Source organism: Chroicocephalus ridibundus, chromosome 5 (assembly GCF_963924245.1).
Source record: "Chroicocephalus ridibundus chromosome 5, bChrRid1.1, whole genome shotgun sequence".
Taxonomy (NCBI): Eukaryota; Metazoa; Chordata; class Aves; order Charadriiformes; family Laridae; genus Chroicocephalus; species Chroicocephalus ridibundus.
Genome location: NC_086288.1, coordinates 49,880,260 through 49,900,142, shown reverse-complemented (window position 1 = coordinate 49,900,142; position 19,883 = coordinate 49,880,260). Strand labels below are relative to the sequence as shown.

At 42.0% G+C, this 19,883-nt stretch overlaps 1 protein-coding gene across 1 annotated transcript in view; it reads right to left on the bottom strand.

Annotated features, from left to right (window-relative positions):
• Positions 1–10,045: 10,045 nt before the first annotated feature.
• The window catches only part of UVSSA (UV stimulated scaffold protein A), a 59,015-nt gene continuing 49,177 nt past the window's right edge, over positions 10,046–19,883 (bottom strand). The window contains exons 13-14 of the mRNA XM_063336244.1: positions 15,414–15,597; positions 10,046–11,864 (exon numbers count right to left, since the gene is read on the bottom strand). Of these exons, the coding sequence (XP_063192314.1) occupies positions 11,771–11,864; positions 15,414–15,597 (278 nt within the window). The 3' untranslated portion in view covers positions 10,046–11,770. The remainder of the gene's footprint in view (positions 11,865–15,413; positions 15,598–19,883) is intronic.

Here is a 19,883-nt window from a genome sequence, read left to right as displayed (position 1 = left end):
GTCCCTCCCCTCCCCGCGGGGCCGGCTGCGGCGCTCGTCCCCCGCATCCCCCGACGGCCGGGGGTGCCCGGGCTCCGCTCCCCGCCTCGGCTCCTTCCTCCTGGTCGCCCCCTCCCCGGTGTCCCCAGCCTGGGTCGGACCTGTCAGCCGCAGGTTGGGGGCGAGGGACCGCGCACCGTCTCTCTGCAGCCGCATCCCCCTCCCGCACACCCGCCGTAGAGAGAAGTAAAACGTTTCACACACACAGATCCCCCCCCACCATGGAAATAAAATCTGCCGCGGTGGCTGGTGTCCCAGGCAAGGGGCGAGCGGAGCCGGCGCCGCGGTGCAGACCCCCGCAGGGAGGGTGGTTTCCACCCCCGGGATGGGCGCCGGAGCCCGGCAGCCCTCAGGGAGCCGCGGGGAGGGTGCGGGCACCCCCGGCTCCGCTCCGGGTGTTCATCGCCCCTCGTTCAGAAGCGAGCAAGAGCCAGAAGTCTCGGGCCAGGCTCATTTGCACTTGTGAAAATAAGCACTTTTACCATAAAAGATGTTCTGAAGTAAATTTTCAGGGGAAAATATTACAAGTCGTGCTTGGAGTACAGCTCTCCACAGCTTTTGCTGGTGGGAGAAAACCAGCTAAACTGGGAAACAGATACTCAGGAGACTATCTTCCACACTGCAATACTAACCCATTACTGACCAGGTTTGAGCTAGTGTGTGTTGAACTGTTAGCTCAGGTGGGACATGACCCAGCTTGCGTAAGAGATATGGCAAACCCTGCCTGCACACCGGCGACTCCAAACAATTCCCCCAGGTGGAAAATAATCCAGCTGCAACAGGGAGCTGCTCAGAGCTTCGGAGTAGATGGTTTTCCTACTCCGGGTCAGTTAGCATCCTGCCAGTGAAGCCTGTTCGTGTGAGTATTATTACTCACAGCTGTTGGATGAAGGAGTCAGTCAGCCTGGGATTCCTAGTCATTAAACTCGATTTAACAAGGCTTCTCACATTTTATAGCGGTGCTGAAAACAGAGCCGCAGGTACCTTTCTCAGCATAGTTTAGCAAGTTATTGATAATCCCTGCTCGAATGTCTCGTCCGGAGGTCTCATCCCATAGAAGTCAAGAGCAAAACTGCAGAGCCACAGCACTAGTGGACGTCTTCCCCGGCGTGCGGACTGTGCAGCAGCATAGAGCATGCTGAATACTCGAATCTCAAGTCACAGCGCGTTGCCGGTATGCAGAGGCCATTGAGAAGTATCGGTGAGAGCAGCGCCAAAGACCCCACTCACCAACGATGCTGCCGGGACCACGGCTCTGCAGCTGGTTCATGGCGTTGGATCAGAGTGCCTGGTTGCAGGCTGGCCAGTGAGAAGCTTGATGAAATCAGCTCAGGGCAGTTGTTGAGAAACATCCCTGGTCTGAGTGTTCGGCAGCCAGTGTGCTAAAGCTAAATGCTCTCACCTGCCTGAGCGTCCTACCTCCGTTGTCTGGGTTCCTGCCCATTATTACTCTGGCTCTCTTAGAGAAAGAAGCAGGCTACGGGCTTAGTGCAGCAATTTGAGGTTCTCATACCAAGGGGATCCCACTAGATAGTCACAAAAAGCCCCCAAAGCTCCCATACTGACCCCCCAGCAAGGCCGCAAGGCTGATCCCCACACATCCTACCTGATGTACCTCCTGCATCGCACGCAGTGGTCTGTGCTCTCACACGGAGCTTTTTGGAGGGAGGCAGCTTGTTTTCTGTGAGTCATCAATGAGAAACAGAGGCCTTGGTACAGAGTAAGCGGTGAAGGAAAAATGATTATTTCCCAGTGACACAAGCAGGAGGTGGCTGCTCTGGTTCATTCTGTGAGTTTTGTTTTTTTTTTAATTACTTTATTATTCGTTCATAAAACTTAGCGTTAGGGGATTCAGAATGCGGAACACATTCAAGAGGACGTTTAGGAAAGCGTTTGCCAGAGGACAAATTCTCATCTCAGATATCTCAAGCAGCACATTCAGAGTCTGATTCAGTATTTTCAAGCGACGTCTTTGGCACGTGCCAAAAAGAAGATCTGGGGCATCAGCACATTTTTTAACTAATTCCCATGGAGTCAATGTTAAATCCAAGGGTGCAAGCCTGTATTAGTGAGAAATGATTCAGATATTAATTGCATCTCACCGTTGTTCACTATATAACTGAATGAGGTAAAAAGAGAAGGAAACTGCAATTTTACTTCAGCTATTTCAACTTATACTGAACAAGTTTCAGTTGTTCACATTCACTGAATAAATAGCATTAAAATGTCTTACAACCAAAATAACAGAAAAAAAGGATATAAATACAGACACATTCCAAATGATAGGGAGATAATTGAAAATATTTTGAAATATTTTGTGTCATTGCTTACACAAAACAGTCAATGATGTTATACCGAATCATTGGAAACCAGTGTCCTATATTATCCCCCCAAAAAAAATTCTTGCTCGTATTCCCAGTTGAGCAGGGAATGTGTTTTTAGTGAGTTAATATTTCAGATGAGTTCTTCGTTTTTTTCACGTGTTGTAGACCTTCATTTTCAGACTGAACTCACAGTCATGTTACGTGTTTCTATTCTTATACTACATAAACAAAACGTTAAAAATAAAGTTTTGCCTGTATGGACTTAAATGCAATCCCTGAAAATACACTGTGTTTGTAGTCTGCTATATTGGCAAATATCCACTAACTCCTGTGTCACATGTATGAAATTGTTCTGCTTAAACACAGATGTATTTAAATATTCAAAGGAACACTATTGTACAATGCCTGGGCAGTTCTGGTCTTCGGGTTCTGTCTCAAAGAGTAAGAAAGCAAATATGATTGTCATAGAGCCTTTCTTAAGAGCAAATAAAACAAAGATTTTTTTTTATGATATTGGAAGGTTTGCCAGACTCTGGGCGGTAAACCAAGGCACAGATCAGAATGGACACTGATGACAAAGGGGCTGGGCAAGTAAACAAATGGGATCCTCATCAGTTTGTCTCACAAAGTGTGTTTACATAAATGGTTTACGTAAACCACTTTCTTCCCTATCTGGTGCTTTTTTCTTTTTTTTTTTTCCCCTTCTGCCCATACTGTTCTGTCCCGCACGCTCATGTTCCATGGCCGGCTCGGGTGGACAGAATGATGGTTGTCACAGTGGAAATAACCCTGACAAGTAAGAGCTCTTTCTGCTTTCCTGATGCTGCCTGGCAGAGACGTGAATTCGTCGTACAGAACAAGCTTCAAAGCAGCTCAGGAGGTTATCATAGCATCGGAAACCCAGAGCTGCTAAATCTGCAGCGCCCATTCAGGAGAAATCCTGTGGACGCTGGAAATCCTATGGATGCACCCTGTATCAACAGGACACAGGGTGACTCGTGATCAGGACCCAGAAGTCCGGGCATACAAGGTCAGTATCCGTAAGGATTTATTAATTTAATCTCATTATATGACAAATCCTCAGCTAGCTAAAACTGTGACTCCACCCAAAGCGCCAGACTTTATTTTAAAATAAATCTTTTCTGTTTTCTTCTCTGTAATGTCACAAACCAGAAACATTTTACAAAGATGATAAAGGAGGGGTGACACTACAGCAAAGCACCGCGAGTCACGGAAATATTTATGTGAGGTGATGATTGACACTCGCTTCGGTAAACTGCTGCTTTTTCAAGAGAAGGAAAACAAATCTACTAATCTCAGTAAAATATCTCAATTATTACCTATTTTCTTACTTTTCCTCTTTTTTTCCTTTTCCTTTTTCTTCTTCTTCTTTTCCTTTTCCTTTTCCTTTTTCTTCTTTTTCTTCTTTTTCTTCTTTTTCTTCTTTTTCTTCTTTTTCTTTTTCTTTTTCTCTTTCTTTTCCTTTTTCCCCGTGGCCACACACATACATTACAAGAACTTGCCCTGGCCATAAAGGGACTCTTTCCCATCTTTCCACCCGTAACATAGGTAGGGTGACAAGCCTTATTTCCTCTGCCTTGGTCTCCAGAGACCACACGAGGGGATGAGAAGCGCAGGAGGAGAGCGTGTGGGTGAGCTGCCGGTGGGGCTTTTTCAACTCCTTGTGTTGACCACAAGTTTGTGGTACCAAGCTGCACTCTCTCTGACCTTTTAAATGTTTTGAGATTTGCAATCAAGATCGCTCTTTGGGACTTGAAGCACCAGCACTAGGGCCTTGTAGTGATGGTTTTGAGTGAAATACTGCCTTAGCTTTGAGCACGCTCTGCGGCATACCTGGTCACGCTCTCGTTTGCTGCTTCTGCTTCAGCACCGGGGAAAATAAACGCTCGTGCACACGTGGAAGCAGCATCTAATTTCAGCCCCAGTAAAAACGTGGCGCAGACTCTCCTCCTGGTGCTGCTAGCTTTCAACTGCCAAAAATACTATTACAGAAATTCAAAGATATCCAAAAGCAATTTCCAAACAAGCAGAATCGTATATTATATTTCCATATACCTTTTATAGTGCACGAGGATAAGAGTGGCTCCATAATGGCATTATAAATATAGCAAATTAATGGTGGATGCAATGCCAACACCTTGTCATTATGCAAATTGGAATGTCGGCAGAAATGGTTATTCAACAACCCCTTTCAAAGGAACCAGACGCCTAATGCTGCTCATTACATCCAAACTAATTAGCACCACATTTAAACAATTTTAATAAGCTTTTTCCTTAACCCCTTGACAGAGGGGATTCCTGATGCTAATGCAGAAACGTACGAGCGCTTGGCAGAGGAGAGCTGGAGTTTTGCTCAGGGCACTGACAGGCGGAAAAGTGAGGGGAAGTCAACCCAAAAAGCCAAATGATGATATTGAAGTTACAGACATTTAGGGGTGGAGAAACAGATGTCACCGGAGTAGTCTAGTTCAGTTTGCCCAGGTTCTGGTGCAGCCTACTGGTGTACAGCCACCACCAGCATGGAAGAGCCTGCTCCCAGACTGCTCTCCCGAGCTGGGAATTACATTTAGGCTCTGGACTACCCAGACCCAACTGATAAGAAAGGCTCAACAAGGACATGAATTAATTTCTTTCTCCACTCGATCAGCTTTGAAAGAGAGGAAGACGAGGGAAAACATCAACTCTGAAACATGAGTAATTAATAGCTCTCCCCCTTTCTTTTCCTTCAGGGGCAGCATCAGATTCCCACAGTTGGAAAGGCAATAACTTTGTCCCACAGGTCACGATTTGTCCAGCTGCCAGGCAGACCCAGGTCTCATCTGCCTGTATTTTCCAGGGAATGTGCTAAATTTTAGGTTCTCTAGCATCCCTCCCAGCTGAAGGGGTCACCAGGGCTGCTGGATGAGGAGAGTCCACACTGGTCTTGGTCTAGGCTGCTGCTCTGAGGCCTTAACCTCTCTCGGGGCTTCCCACTCTTTCTAAATTCCTTCCATTTCCATAGAGGATTCTGTAATAGAAAGGACCATCACCACATCCATTTAAGGACGATCCCAGGGCTCTGAATGTACCAACAGGCTCTAATTTCTCTCACTAGCCTTTCACCATCTTTCTCTGTAATCCTCCCCCGCACCCCCACCCCACACCCTGCCAGGTGTTCCAGGTCTGCACTGATGATGCGCAGCTGCCTCGCCTCGGGCCACGCTGCCATGAAACCAGCTAAGCTCTCAGGGATCTAACTGGGGTCTCCACCCTGAAGCCTCCAGCTGGTTGCAGGGGAACTGCATTTAGGTGGAGTCCCTTGCCTGAGTGGTGGTGGGCTTGGCTTTTTACCCTACTGACCCTTGCCCTGATCTTGCCTCCGGGCCTGTCTTCTGCCCTGGTGACTTTCAGGTAATTGCTGATTCCTGGCTGCCTCTGTTACTGTCACCAAACTTGGATGTCTTGTTTGGGTGCTGTGACATGGTGTCCCTTGGCAGGAAGGCCACTGTCCCTTCCTGCCTTCACCTTGTGCTCCTGGCTCGCCTTTCCCTGACACTTAGACTCTCTAATCTGTTTTTTCTTTCTCACCTTGCTATGGACTTGACTTCACTCTGCACTGCCAGCACTGTGGAGTTCTCCTTGGGCACTGCTTGGAGCAGCACTCTCTTTCATCTTTCCAGAGGTAAATTCAAGTGTTACTGTCACCCAGGAGCAGGATGTTGTTAATTGTTTCGGGTTTATTTACATGTAGCTGTCCCAGTGCATCCAAAACCAGACATACGGAGAAGTTGCTCTCCAGTAGTTACTGGAATAACACCCTTCTCTCAGGCTCTGACGCCCAAGAGGTTCTTAAGGCTGATCTAGTTGGTCAGTTGCTATGAGGGAGTTTCATTTTCCTGAATCCATGGAACTCAGCAGTGATTTCAATGGTAGGTGTCTAGGGAATGAGGCTCTAGACCCAGCCCTTTTTTGCCTCAATCTGGGCACTGTAATCTGGAAGGTTCTTTTTTACCTTCTGTCTAGTCTCCTACATAAAGCGTCCTTAGCTCCACCCAGGTTCAGTTTCAGCTCCCACAGGAGAAGGGGTGATGTGAAGCATCTCTTTCCAGCTCTCTTGCGTTTAAGTCACCTGTGGTTTGGGCTATCTCCTGAGAAAGGACATGTGACTGTCACACCTCTTGGCCTGAGAAGGGACCTGGAACTTGACCTTGCCTGAACGTGTGCTCCAGCATTATAGCTATTATGTACACTATGATTGCCACTACCTATTTAAAAACAGCGATTTTGTTAAAGGTATGCGTTTGGTGGGTGTTAGGCAAGGTGTGAAAATACATGCCAGATCAAGCCTTCTCAAGTGCTCATACAATTCACAGAATCACAGAATGGTTTGGGTTGGAAGGGACCTTAAAGATCATCTAGTTCCAACCCCCCTGCCATGGGCAGGGACACCTCCCACTAGACCAGGCTGCTCAAAGCCCCATCCAGCCTGGCCTTGAACACTTCCAGGGATGGGGCATCCACAGCTTCTCTGGGCAACCTGTTCCAGTGCCTCACCACCCTCACAGTAAAGAATTTCTTCCTAATGTCTTCCTAAATCTCCCCTCTTTCAGCTTAAAACCGTTACCCCTTTTCTTATCGCTCCACTCCCTGATAAAGAGTCCCTCCCCACCTTTCCTGTAGGCCCCCTTTAGGTACTGGAAGGGGCTGTAAGTTCTCCCCGGAGCCTTCTCTTCTCCAGGCTGAACAACCCCAAATTCTTTTTCCGTGTCTTAAGCAATAACTCTTGTCCAGGTGGGGAGGCCAGTGCAGCTTGTGGCATGTACAGACCCTTAGGGGCCCAGGAAACAAGTAGCTCTTGGGTTGCAGTTTTGGACTTGGGCACTTAGACCTTTTTTTGGGACAGTTTGCAGAGGGTCCCTTTTTAGGCCTATTTGCTACTATCCATGGTCAGACTATCCTGTAAAAGCATGAAGTTTTCCTTTATAGTAGTATCACTTCAAAAGACGTGGTTTTAAATGACCAGTTTTCATCACTTAAGTACTGCTGTAACATCCAGATGTCCTTACCCTTTCTGACGCGTAACCTGCAGATGCATTTCTGACACCTCCATGATGAAAACCATTAATGTTTAATAACACCAGATGAGCTATAAACAGAGTTACGTGAGCAGCCAGGTATTTGCATGAGTGTTGGAGGCCACCAGATGGCTACCTCTGCAAAACTGTTTTGATACATGCTGAATTGGGGTTTTGCTGGCTGGGTTCCTAAGATTCAACATTTCTTGCTTCTGGCTAGTAGCTCCTTATAATTAGGAACATCCTTATCATCCATTTCCGCAGCCCTGTTAAGTGGAATAGGTTTATTTTTTGTTTTCCACAAAAGAAAGATTTATTTTTTTTTCAATAATGTCCACTTTGAACTCACTGATGTTGTTTTATGTGGCTTGATGCGTTGCCTGTGCAGAACCACTTATAAAGCCTGTGCCTTTGTCTTGCTTCAAAAAAAAACAAACAAACAAACCCCCAAAAACCCAAAACAAACAAACCATCCCAAATAAGTCTTTTAAACATAATTTTGAAGCACTTCTAAGGGTCACAGTTTTCTAATAGAAATCTTCAGCCAGACATGGATAGCTAAAGCCAAGCGTAAGTTTAGAGAAGACTGAATCACAAGGTGTCACGCAAATGATGAGCATGGACTCACCATCCTGCCTCAGTAACTTCAGAGGGGATACGCTGAAGGATTGTTTTTATTCAGAAGCCCTGCTCGCAAACTCCATACCAAGTTCATTTATGTCACTAAGTGCTTTATATTAGAGGGCCAGACCCTTCGTTCCAACCTTAAACAGCACTAAATTCATAAACGCTACAGTCTTTTCCTTCCAGGATTTTACTTCCCAGATGCAGCCGTGTGCTCAGGTAAGAATAACCATGGAGAAGTCTTTGCTTTCAGTTCTTGTTTTATCACTGAAACAGCACTAGTTATAAAAGGATGACTTAGATGCATCAGCACAGCTCACTTCAGCTCAGCTACTGTGTCCTTTTAAAGATGTAAAATATTCGACCTGTATTACAACTATTCACCTTAACAACACGTTACAGGCCAAGTCACTCAAGGTGTTTAGGTATCTGGAAATCATATGCAGTATCCCCAGTAAGTAGAAGTATGTTATAGTACAGTTGCAAAGGTATTTGAGTGAGTTATAAAGACAAAAACACACAGCAGAGATTATGTGAATGATACCTGTATTTTTTTATTTTTTTTTTCCCCAGAAGCCCTGAGGACAGAATACAAAGGTTCCAGTAGAAATGTCACACAGTTTAGCAAATAAGAGGTTTGAAGAGCTAGTGAGCTCGGAAACCTCAAATTTGTAAGGTGCTGACACACAGGTGTGATATCTCTAAAAGGTAGGCTGATTTATTTTGAACTGAAAAGGATTTCTATTTAATGAAGGTATACTGGATCTTTGGAGATAGATGCCTTTTTAAAAACCTTCCTCCAGCAGAGCTACAGCTATAAACCCAGGAAAAGGAGAAAGCTCCCCAAATCACAGAATGCCTTGGGGTGGAAGGGACCCTAAAGATCGTGTAGTTCCAACCCCCCTGCCATGGGCAGGGACACCTCCCACTAGACCAGGCTGCTCAAAGCCCCATCCAGTCTGGCCTTGAACACTTCCAGGGATGGTGCATCCACAACCTCCCTGGGGAACCTGTTCCAATCTTCTGAATTACGCCTGACCAGGTCTAATGAGAATGCTTAAGTGGCAAAATTCAAGACCTGTTGTATGTATATATGCTGAGTTGCCCTTGTAGAGAAATCATTTGATTAAATGAGGCAATTTTCTCAAACACTAGATGAGGGGAAGATGGATGCTGGGAAGAGGCCAGGCTAGATAAAGGCAGTGCTAGAGAGGATGTGTGTTTAACACGTTGTCCTATGAACAGTCGTCTTTCTTGCTTCAAAGCAAAAAGAGGAAGAAAAAAAATTCATATCCAACTTGGCATATTCCTCACCTGACAAAAAGAGTTCTTGCAACAAAACTGGGGGTAGGTGGCAAGGGTGGGTAATGTAGAATACTTTAAAAAAGGCCATCACTAACCTGGCGCGAAGTCCATGGACACCATATAGATCCCACAATAAGATCAATAGATTTAACTGGTGGATCAGACACTTGGGTCCAGATAGGAAGTTTCAGCTGATAATTCTCGAACTGATGTGACTGAGTAGCATCATAATGGAGCATAACTTGCTAAGCACACTATTTTCTCACAGCTTCCTGCCACCTTCCCTTTCCAGTCTGTCTTTGGGCTTTTTCTATTATTACACTAAAGGCCCAAAACAGGGTGAAGTACACCTACTGCTTGCTGGAAACTTTCTAGTGCCGACACCACAAGTCTACAGCAAAGAAGGGTTAAGAGCCACTGCACAATATAAATTCCTCCCTCTTTTTACAGGGAGGAGAGAAAACGTGCCCTATAAATTAACACCTTCAGTCTCTGCAAGCTCAAGAATCTCTAGAATAGTGGCACCACGACCATTGTAGCTGTCTTTGAATGTTAACCTCCAAGAGCAAACAGTTTAATTTACACTGTTTTGGGATTCCATCATCCAATGATCTAAACTACATTCAAACACGTGAGGTTCTGCTGTTGGTTTTTTTCTTTTTTTTTTTCTCCTCTCTTTATCTTTGCTAAGAAATAAAATCAGTTTAGCAGTTGATTCAACTGACCTGGTGATGAACTTGGTTTGTTCTTGTCTACGTTTTCACCTGGAGCCTTCACTGCCAAGTTAGCTAGACCGATAGCAGAAGTGGCTTTGCTTTCCAGTGCAGCAGATACCTTTTGAAACTCTTGCTTTCAGTTAGCTATTTATTATTTTATTTCTGGTACTTTAGAAGTACGTCTTCCAAATACCTCTGTTGAAAAGGAAAAAGTCTTCCAAACTGCCAAGCTCTGCAAGATAAACTATCAAGATCCAGCATTAATTGCTTTTTAAGCAGTACTCATGCAAGCCAAAAGGTATTTGGCAGAGCTGTAAATTAGCTTTTGTCTGAGGCAGTCAGAAGCTACACTGAGGAGTTTGTTTTCTTTTTTTTTTTTAATTCTTAGAGTCTCTTGATGCATGATGAAACACCTCCAAGAGGTGAGTGACTAAGCCAATGCTGTAGAGAATCAATTCTAATTTGTATTCTGTATTTTACTGAAGACTTCTGCAGTTCACTTTGATTTTTTCAGTCTATCCTCCTCAATATTCTGGATTTCCTTCACTCATAAAGCTGTATGAAACCCTGCAAGAGCACAGCTGGTCAATGTCACTCTGCTTAAGAACATGACTATAGCCAGCAAAGCAGGTTTGGGAGATGTGATTAAGCACTCAGCCAGTAAAGCAAACCCCATTGGATCCAGCTGCTTGATCTCAGTATGTGTGTTAACTGTCTCTGGAGTCAGAAGAGTGCAGATGCTTGTGTTTATATTTGGATTCTTAGATGCACTCTCAGGCTTGAGACCAATAAAATATTCACTGATTCAAGTCATGCAGTTCACAAGTACAGCATACCACTTGAATGATTTTAAAAACCCTCATCATACTTACACTTTGTACTGTGATAAAAAAAGATACCTTTTTTGGTATCAGTTAAACTGCAGCACATACTGAGTATCTCTACAAACTTTTGCAATGTGCTTCTCAGATGTAGTTCTGAAAGATACTGGGAGACATCTTGAGCAGACAAGAAGCTGACCAGACTGACCTTCATCAATACAGCTTCTCCACTGGTACCACAGCTACTGAGTTTGAATTGGCTACTGGACCTGCTGAAATCAAACTCCATTCTGCTCATCATCAGAAGGTATCAATTGATTTGGATTATTTTTTTTTCTTTAATATGTATGCAAGAGGTCTTTAGAGGTACTGCACGAGCCAATATGCTGCTTGCTGTGGCACGTTTTCTAGAATGGTAGGCTGGGCAACTACTCTGTGCATTGTCATCTCTGGTAGGTATTTAATTGCTTCTAGAGCATCTTTTTTCTGAAGGCATGAAAGTGGAGGCGAATTATGACACATATATTGGCAAATGAGGTATAAGTTACATGAGTCCCTTAGGAAGGAAAAAAAAAAAACCCTAACCTGAACACTTTATTCAGTATGTACAGGTCATAAAAACATGCTCTATTTCATGTACATTTCAAATAACTACCTTGTTAAATACATTTAATTCTGTATCACCAAATCTTTGTCAAAATTTGTGTTCATTATCAAATAAGTTAGAAGTTGAAAAAAATTTATAAAGTTACCCCAGTAAAAATGTACCCAGCACAGTATTTTAGTGTAAATACAAAGGTCTGTGATAAAGGTTTTGTGTAGTTGCACTCTTGTGTAATCATCTTTGCCCTTCATTTTATTACAGTTTAATTCAGTGCATAGTTAAACTGGTTGGCAAACTTCTCATGCTTTCTTTGGTCCACTTGGTTCATTGCTTTCACCACCCGTTTCACAGCAGCTCTGAAAGATAAAAATAAATAAATAAATAAAACCAGTTATGTTAATTCCACAGAATCTCAGAGAATGTTTATGAATGTTGGGGGGAAAAATGAACTATGATTAATCACTACCAGGCTGTGAACACTGCACTGATGAGGCTGAACAAATTTGTCTTGTTAACTAAATTAGCTGCAGCAATACCAATAGTTTAATTCAGCAATGATTTTATTAACAGGAGTAAACAAACTAAAGTCTTTCAGCTTAATGGCTGTGCACTAGACCCTCCTAGCATTATTTCTGATGGTCACGCATACCAAGTTTGATTTTCAAAAGCACCTAACTGCTCTTGAGGAAAAAAATAATTAAAAGCATTTAACAGGATATATATATATCTATATATAAAAAAAAAATCACACTCCGAAACCCTTACAAAATCCAACTTGCTGGATCTAGAATGTTTTTGTAAGGGAAGGGCTTGCTGTTCAATTCATGTAACTATAGCTCATTTAGCAATTTTCCTTTCATGGGTTCCTAAAAACCCATTTTATCAGCTGTGGGCAGAGTAAAACTCTCTTTTACTCACATCAGAAGCATTCCGATTCCTGAGCAGCAACTATTTAATCCACAAGCACAACACTAGTTTAGGAAGACACCAGAGATTGTCATGTATCTCTATGCAGAGGGATACATTACTGCTGCAGAACAGCTAAGGGCTTAGAGTATGTCCAATATATTATTCTTATATAAAGTGGAATGGGATTTCTGCTACTTCATGACGGGCATTCGAGCGCTCTGCAGCGTCTGCTGTGCTTGAAGAAGGCTCTAGAGTCTTCTTCAGAATAAAAATGAAATCTTCACTGGAGTTTCCATTTTTATTGGTTATTTTAGATGCGCCTCTAGCCCAAAATCTCTGAGATATGAGCTAATATATGCAGGTATGTTAAAATGTCAACCTATCTCTGTTTATGAAGAAGGAAGTTACCTCCTAACGCTTCTCTGTAAAGGCCTGGATGCTCTGCCAACATGGGAGGTATACTAGCCAAGGCCTTGCTTTGAGGGACTATGTCCCATTTAGGAACATGGCACTGTCTGATGTCTCATTTCTACATCAGAAACGCAGTCAGAAAGTTCTATCACACAAAGTGGATGGTTTCAAGTCTATCGCTACCTGTTGGATTCTGCATTGTCACAATCTGCCTTTCTCTATCACTCCTGAGGATGCTGCAAGGCTGTGCAGTAAAATGAGAACAAGGCATCCACCTGGCAGTGTGCACCAGCCTTTTTCAGGATCAGGCCCTACACGCTATTCCAGCTCTGCTCCTGCGGTTGTCTCGGAGAGGCAAGTTGACTTCTGTTATAGGTAACTGCTCTCTATAACAGCTTCATTTCAAAAGCCATTTTGAAACATCTGAAAACAGCGGATACTTCTTAATAACACTTCTAAATGGTGGGATTAAAGATTTTCTCAGCAGCAATTGTGATGAAAGCCAACATTCTGAACACCTTGCAAGAGGTATATTTTTAACAAAATTCTGCCAATAAAGTTACCAGAGTAAGGAAAATGTGGCCATGGTTTTACACTTCAAATATTGCCTAATTGGTAGGAGAAAAGTGAGCCTTTAGCAGTGTAGAGTGGCCTTGACACTTTCATGTCATGTAGGTTTTACATTAGCACCACTGGATTGTGCGATACTGTAAATGAAATGAGATCCCACTTTGATGATCTGTGTGCAATTTCACTTAACTTTATTGGCAGACTAGAGCCTGGGTTTATCACCTATACATTTCAAGTAATTTGGGGTTGTTATAAGGAGCCAAGGTTATCATCTTGTTTAGTGCTGCAAAGCATGAAACCTATTAAAACATGACAGGTTTGATTCCCTATGCCTGGCACTAACAGACACTCAAAATCATTAGCACAAACCATGGTAAACCAAAAACAGCTTTCAAAATTTATTTTGTTAAAGCTGATATGAAATTCTGATCATTAGAACGGTATGTCTCTGACTAAGATCTAACTAAGATCAGGTAACATGAGAATTTCACAGAAAACATGCTATTTCTGCAACCAAAAGCAACGTAGATTTGGCTTTATTATTATAACCATTATATCAGAAAAGGGAAAATAGTGTTTAAACAAATACTGTGCCTTGGATGCTGTTCAACTCATCCAGTATGTTTAGGGAATAACCCAGCATTGATGATTTTATAATAATAATTTTGCTTTTTTGATTTGATGAGTTTGCACTTTTCACTTTCCTTTGACTACTCCATTTTTGACATATGAAACTCTTTAAATACTTGCATCTGCTTCCCATTTGATAAAGACCAGAGCATGCTTAGGCAAATTTATGTTGTAGTCACATCTAACCAAAACTACATATTAGAAATGATGTAACAGAGTGGACATATGGAGCTACTCTAAGTTCTAAAACCCGTTCAGCTTGGTGGGTTGGTAGGCTCCACTTCGATCTGAGCTAGCGCACCCGCTTTAAAGTTAACTCACATATGTCTACATAAATCATGGGCACTCCTTTGTTTGAGGTGTCTAAATGCCAATGCCATCCAAACAGTACCTTCTTGAGCTAAACGTAGGCCAAGAGCTACTGATTACACAAGGGCTGGGAGGCAAGGGAGACGTAGAGAAATAGCACCATCATGGGAAGAACACTGCGTTTCTGGTACAGGAAATGCTTATCTCTAAACTCTTACACTGAAAAGAGACCTGCAGGAGGTTCCAGTCCTTCATATTTACAAAAGACAGCAGGGGTTAAGTGAACAAGCACCATAACACAAGAATCCAAATAATTTTTCTTAACCAACTGAATGCATTCTCAGTAAAGGAGGAGAAAAAAAAAAACATAGTGGCAGTGTCTTACTGAATATTACACAGGGATCACTGTGTGTAGATACTGGATTGGAACACACCGCATCAAGCCCAGCTAGTAATTTAGTATACTTAAGAGTGAGAGAAAATACATAGGAAGCTCAGGCAGCAGTCAAAAGTTTGGGAAGGTCTATAAGCATACACCAGAGGCTCAAGGGCAACCGCCAAGACACTGCTACATGGCAAACCCCAAGTGTTTTTGACAGATCCTTTTATTAATTGAAGTTCTGCTCAGGCCAGCCCACCTTAGGCTTTCTAAAAGAAGAACTTGATTTTCCCTCCAAGTACACTATTACAGTGTGTCTGATGCTGCAAGTTCTGTCACTCTGAACCTTCTTTCCAGATCCTGTACTATTTGCACACATAAAGTAGCACCCATCTGATTAATAAATGATCATCCAGAGAAGCCACTACAGCAATTAAAGGATGAAAAAAAAATTAAGGGGGGGGGGGAATCTTTCATAGGAAAATTTTGTAAATTAGCTGAAAATTGTTCTCAAAGAAATAACCTTGGTCATCAGTACCTACTACTCTTTACCCTCCAGAGATATGGAAGGCATTCTTGGTCTGCAGTTAGCGCAGAAAGTTGTTTAGTAAGTGCATATTAATGTAGAAACAGAAAGTACCATTGAAACAAAGGGAAACAGAAATTTATCAGGCTTCAGAGAACATAAGCATCTTACTTATTGAAGACTTTCTTCTCAAGCCGGGAACGAGAAGTATTAGCCTGCTGCTTCAGGTCTGTCAGATTTGGATATTTTTTCTTCTTCCCTTTCTTTTTCCCTCCTTTTCCATTATTTTTAGAGGAACCAAGATCCATTCCTGTAGCTGCTTCAACTTCTCTCATGAATTCTGGATCTCGCCACTCTGTTTAAAAGAGAAAGCATGCACTTTGAAACTCCAAACCCAGGTAGAATTTGCAGTCTCCTAAGGTACGGGTTCTTGGCACCACTAGGCAAAGGCAGAGTCGCTGTCCTGTAAGTTGCATACACAAAGGAAGGGAAGGATAAAGCAGTTAGCCAAAACGACAGATCTTGATGAAAAAGCCCTGCCAGTCTGGGATTAGTATCTATTATTAGCTGCTGTAGATAAAACGGTTCTGTAGGAAGACTTATGTCAAGTTTTCACAATAGTACAGTAGCAAAATTTCAAGGGAACTATTCCATGTAGGAGAAGTGACATAAAACGCAATGATTATTATTTAGAAATTGAACAGAATACCAACAAGGTAGCTGAGGAACTTATCTCCAGAAATAAATTTTGAGTAAGCTTAAAAATAAACATAGATATGAAATATGTCATCTTTTATGCAGAGTGAGATTGACAACATTATAACATTTCTGCCTTAAGGAATCGTATTTGTTTTAAAACTTGCAACTGGTATCTGACACCTAAAAAGCACTGTTGAATAAGACAACATGACCCTGTTGTCCTGAGCCCAATTTTGCATCTGAAAAAGATACTACTTTTGAATTTCTACAATTCTACAATTTGAATTCTACAATTGAATTTCTACAATTTACTACAATTCATCAGTTTAATTATCTAAATCAAGTTTCTTCTCTTGACAATAGCACAAGAGTTAATTTATCTCACCAAAGACTTGTTTTACAGTTTTTTCAAAACCTTAATGCTTCAGAATCCAACCACACACTACAAAAAGGATTCTGATGATAGATGCCACCACGGGAAAAAGCCATGAACAATTTAGACTGTAAACTCTTTGAGGAAGCAGTGGTCTTTCACCTTTAGTGTAGAGTCTTGCATATCAGCACAAGGTAACACAGTACAAAGTGGAAAGTAAAAATGTGGCTAGAGGATGGATATCTTCAAGTGGAAATTTAGAAAAACGGCATTGCATTATAAAGATTTTGAGTATACAGATGTAGCAAGTACCACTTCAATGAGTAACATGGTCCAAACTCAGCACAAATGTCAGAATTCTGTATTTTAACAACCAGTAATTGTCATTTGTCATAGTTTCCCATGTGTCAGTCAGTTGGCCTTTGTTGCCTGCAGAAATTCTAACACCAAATGTCTACAACCCTTATTTAACATCTATGTAGATATAGAAAAATAAACAATTCTAAACAACTATACAATTTCACTTATATGCCAAGATCGTCACTGAGTGTGACAAATACTGGCAATAACATTTCGGGAAGGTCAGAAGCAATGTCCTCACTTAAGAACACAGTGTTTAGGAATACCAGAGCAATTTTCCAAGGAAAGGTTAGATCCAACCTACTATGATACATGAAAGCACGGACTGATTAAAATCTAACACACCAAAAGGCATGAGGAAAATGAAGCCATGCAAGAACTGAGCAGAAGTATAGAAGGAGAAAATAGAACACGTATACTTGATAGATCATAAGACCTCACAGACTTTATTTTTTATTTTTTTTTTTAGTGAAGGAATACAGAACAGCACAATTCAGATACAGGAACGATTAATCCAAGATTAAGGAAAACTGTCTAAACAGTTTATCTCCCGGTAATAAGAAGGCGTCACAGTTTAGGAACTCAGTGAATGGAGCAATTGTTTAAACACAACGAAAAAACGCCGGCATCCAGTAGAGATGAAATGAGCATTTGAGTAAAATGAAGGAGCAATTTAAAAGCCTTTGAGAAAAATCAATAGAATGCCAGGGAAGAGCAGCCTTTTTGAGCATTGATGGGCCCCTAAAGCTCTTCATACATTGTTACTGAGTTTAGCAGCAGGGAAAAGAAAATTACACAGTTTGCAATGGTAGGCGGGAATCAATACTGTAGTTAGTAGAGAGATGCTATTTCACATCTGACTGGCCAGCGGCCTGCCTTCACCAGCCTGTCCTGATACCTGTTTGTTAACAAGTCACTAAGGGCTGAAAAACCAGATACTCTTCAAGGTTGACACAAAAAATAGGCACTTAATTTGCTCCTATGTGTGAACTATTGGAAAAGGATGAACACTGCAGATTAGCAGGTCAGTGTAATCCCACCTGATTCATTGTTTCAGGACCAAAGAGCCCAAAGCACCATTTTGTGGACATTAGCTAGAATTTAGATTTTATACTAAGTTAAAAAGTGCTCCATAATAACAGTGACAGTGTTGTCAAAACATAGTCATTATTGCACAAACTGTATTACTTTCATGTAATTGTTTTCCCCTTCAACCGCACAAGGATGAAAATAAATGTACCATCCAATAAGAAAAAGATGTAGGAAGAATTTTGGTGCAATTTAACCATCCCCAAATTTTGTTTGGCGTTTTTCAAACTGTCATCATTAGCAAATTATGTTGTCAATCATAAGACCAAAGCATACACTGTACAGAGTGGGTCCCACTTGTGTATCTTCCACAGCAGCACTGCTCAGACTTGCTTCAAGTCCTTTGTAAAAATAAAAAAAAACAAACCCAAAACCAACAACAAACCCCAGTGCAAGCCTCCCAAACCACAAGCCCAAATAAACAAACTGGAAAGCAGTTTAAAGGGTTGATGAAAATATTATAAAACAAATCTAAAACTACTGAGGCACTGAAAAAAAAGAAAGGAACAAAAAGCAGTAGATAAAAGTATTTAGTGACATCTGGTATACATACGGCTTTAGAAACCTGTAAGGTTTTGTCCAATAAATTAAGTGCCATAGCTTGTTCAGTACCTCCCCAGACAGATGGGATGGACCTTTGTATGACATCTCAGCTTAACAATGGCACTCAATAACACAAGGCAGCCATGTCAACACTGGTTTGGGACTAACATACACACCCTTGTGGGCCAGAGGTGAGACGCCTCTAACAACATTGAGCTGACACTGTAATAAAAATAAATATTATGTCTAGCCTCCAGCAATGGCAATTTCCCAGAAAAAAAAAAAATCAATATTTTTCAGTGTAAGCGATTTTTATACCAGAGTATTAGTCTCTAGTTAGAAACAAGTCCCTCAAGAACACCTGATAGTTTAGTTTGATAGTTTTAGTTTGTCATAACTAAGTTGGAAACTTTCCTTTTTAGCACATGTCCACACCACTGGCTTGGCTTCACTCTGACAGTCCAACCATGCCCATGCTGTTGGCTGGATGCCAGTTTCGAGCACTTCGCTCCACCTGGACAAGGATGGAAACTGCCTCCAAATGTAGCACTTCGACACATGCAGACACCAGAAGGTGTTCAGTAACCGCTGCATTCCTGTGGTGCTGATAATTGCCAAGCACAGTCACTCAAAGATGGCCAAATCAGTACTAAAGGAAAGTGGGTGGGTCAGTTGCATGTTTAAATGCATATTCATTTGCGATAGACCTTTTTGAATAACAGATCAACAGCTGTTCTTTATGCTCGTGGAAGGTTCAGTAGCCTTATTAATAATATACCTGACTGTGAAACTGGTGAAATTCTGAGTCAGAGCTTAAGAGAGAACTAACTCCTTTAAGGGAGTATACTGCAAGATACCAAAATGATAAAGTCTATGAGCAAATTTAATTAGAATACTGAATACTCACCTAGAATAAATAACTTAAACCAGAAAAAACTAAGACCTTCTGGAGGAAGGCAGATTAAAGAAAAGCTTTGAAAACTAATCTGTCCCCTCCAATTATACACTATGTCTTTGCTGGACAGATCCCTCTCTCCCATCCTCCTTTGCAGTCCATCAACTTCCAGTAGCTTCCTGGTTGCAGTCCCCCTGGTGCTTCATGAAAATCTACTTTCTGGTCTATCACTAATGAGGTTTAGTTGTACTATTGCAAAAGAGTCTCTTATTCCTCTTGGAAGTCTTCCTGCCTGTGTATTCATTGCTTGCTGTCTTTCTCGTTGCCTGCATTCCTTATCAGTCCAAAGCTTTACCCTGGCTAAAAATGCCCAAATAATCTTGGGGAAGGATAAGTCTTCCCTCCAAACCTGAAAGCAGCAGCCAGGATGCAAGGAGAAGGTCATTAGTTTTGCTCTCCACCCCCATTGTTTAAAAATAAAGTTCAGAGTATTGCACAGTAACGTGGAAACAATCACATAGCTTGCTCCCATCCTCAAACCCATCGCAAACACCATGCCTATTAGGATATCCAGACTAGTGATAATGCCAATGAAGTAAAGCCCAAGGTGAGGGCTTCCCTAGTTCACAGTATTTTCTAGCGATGCTGCACAGGCGTACGGCATAACAAGGCTAAGAATTCT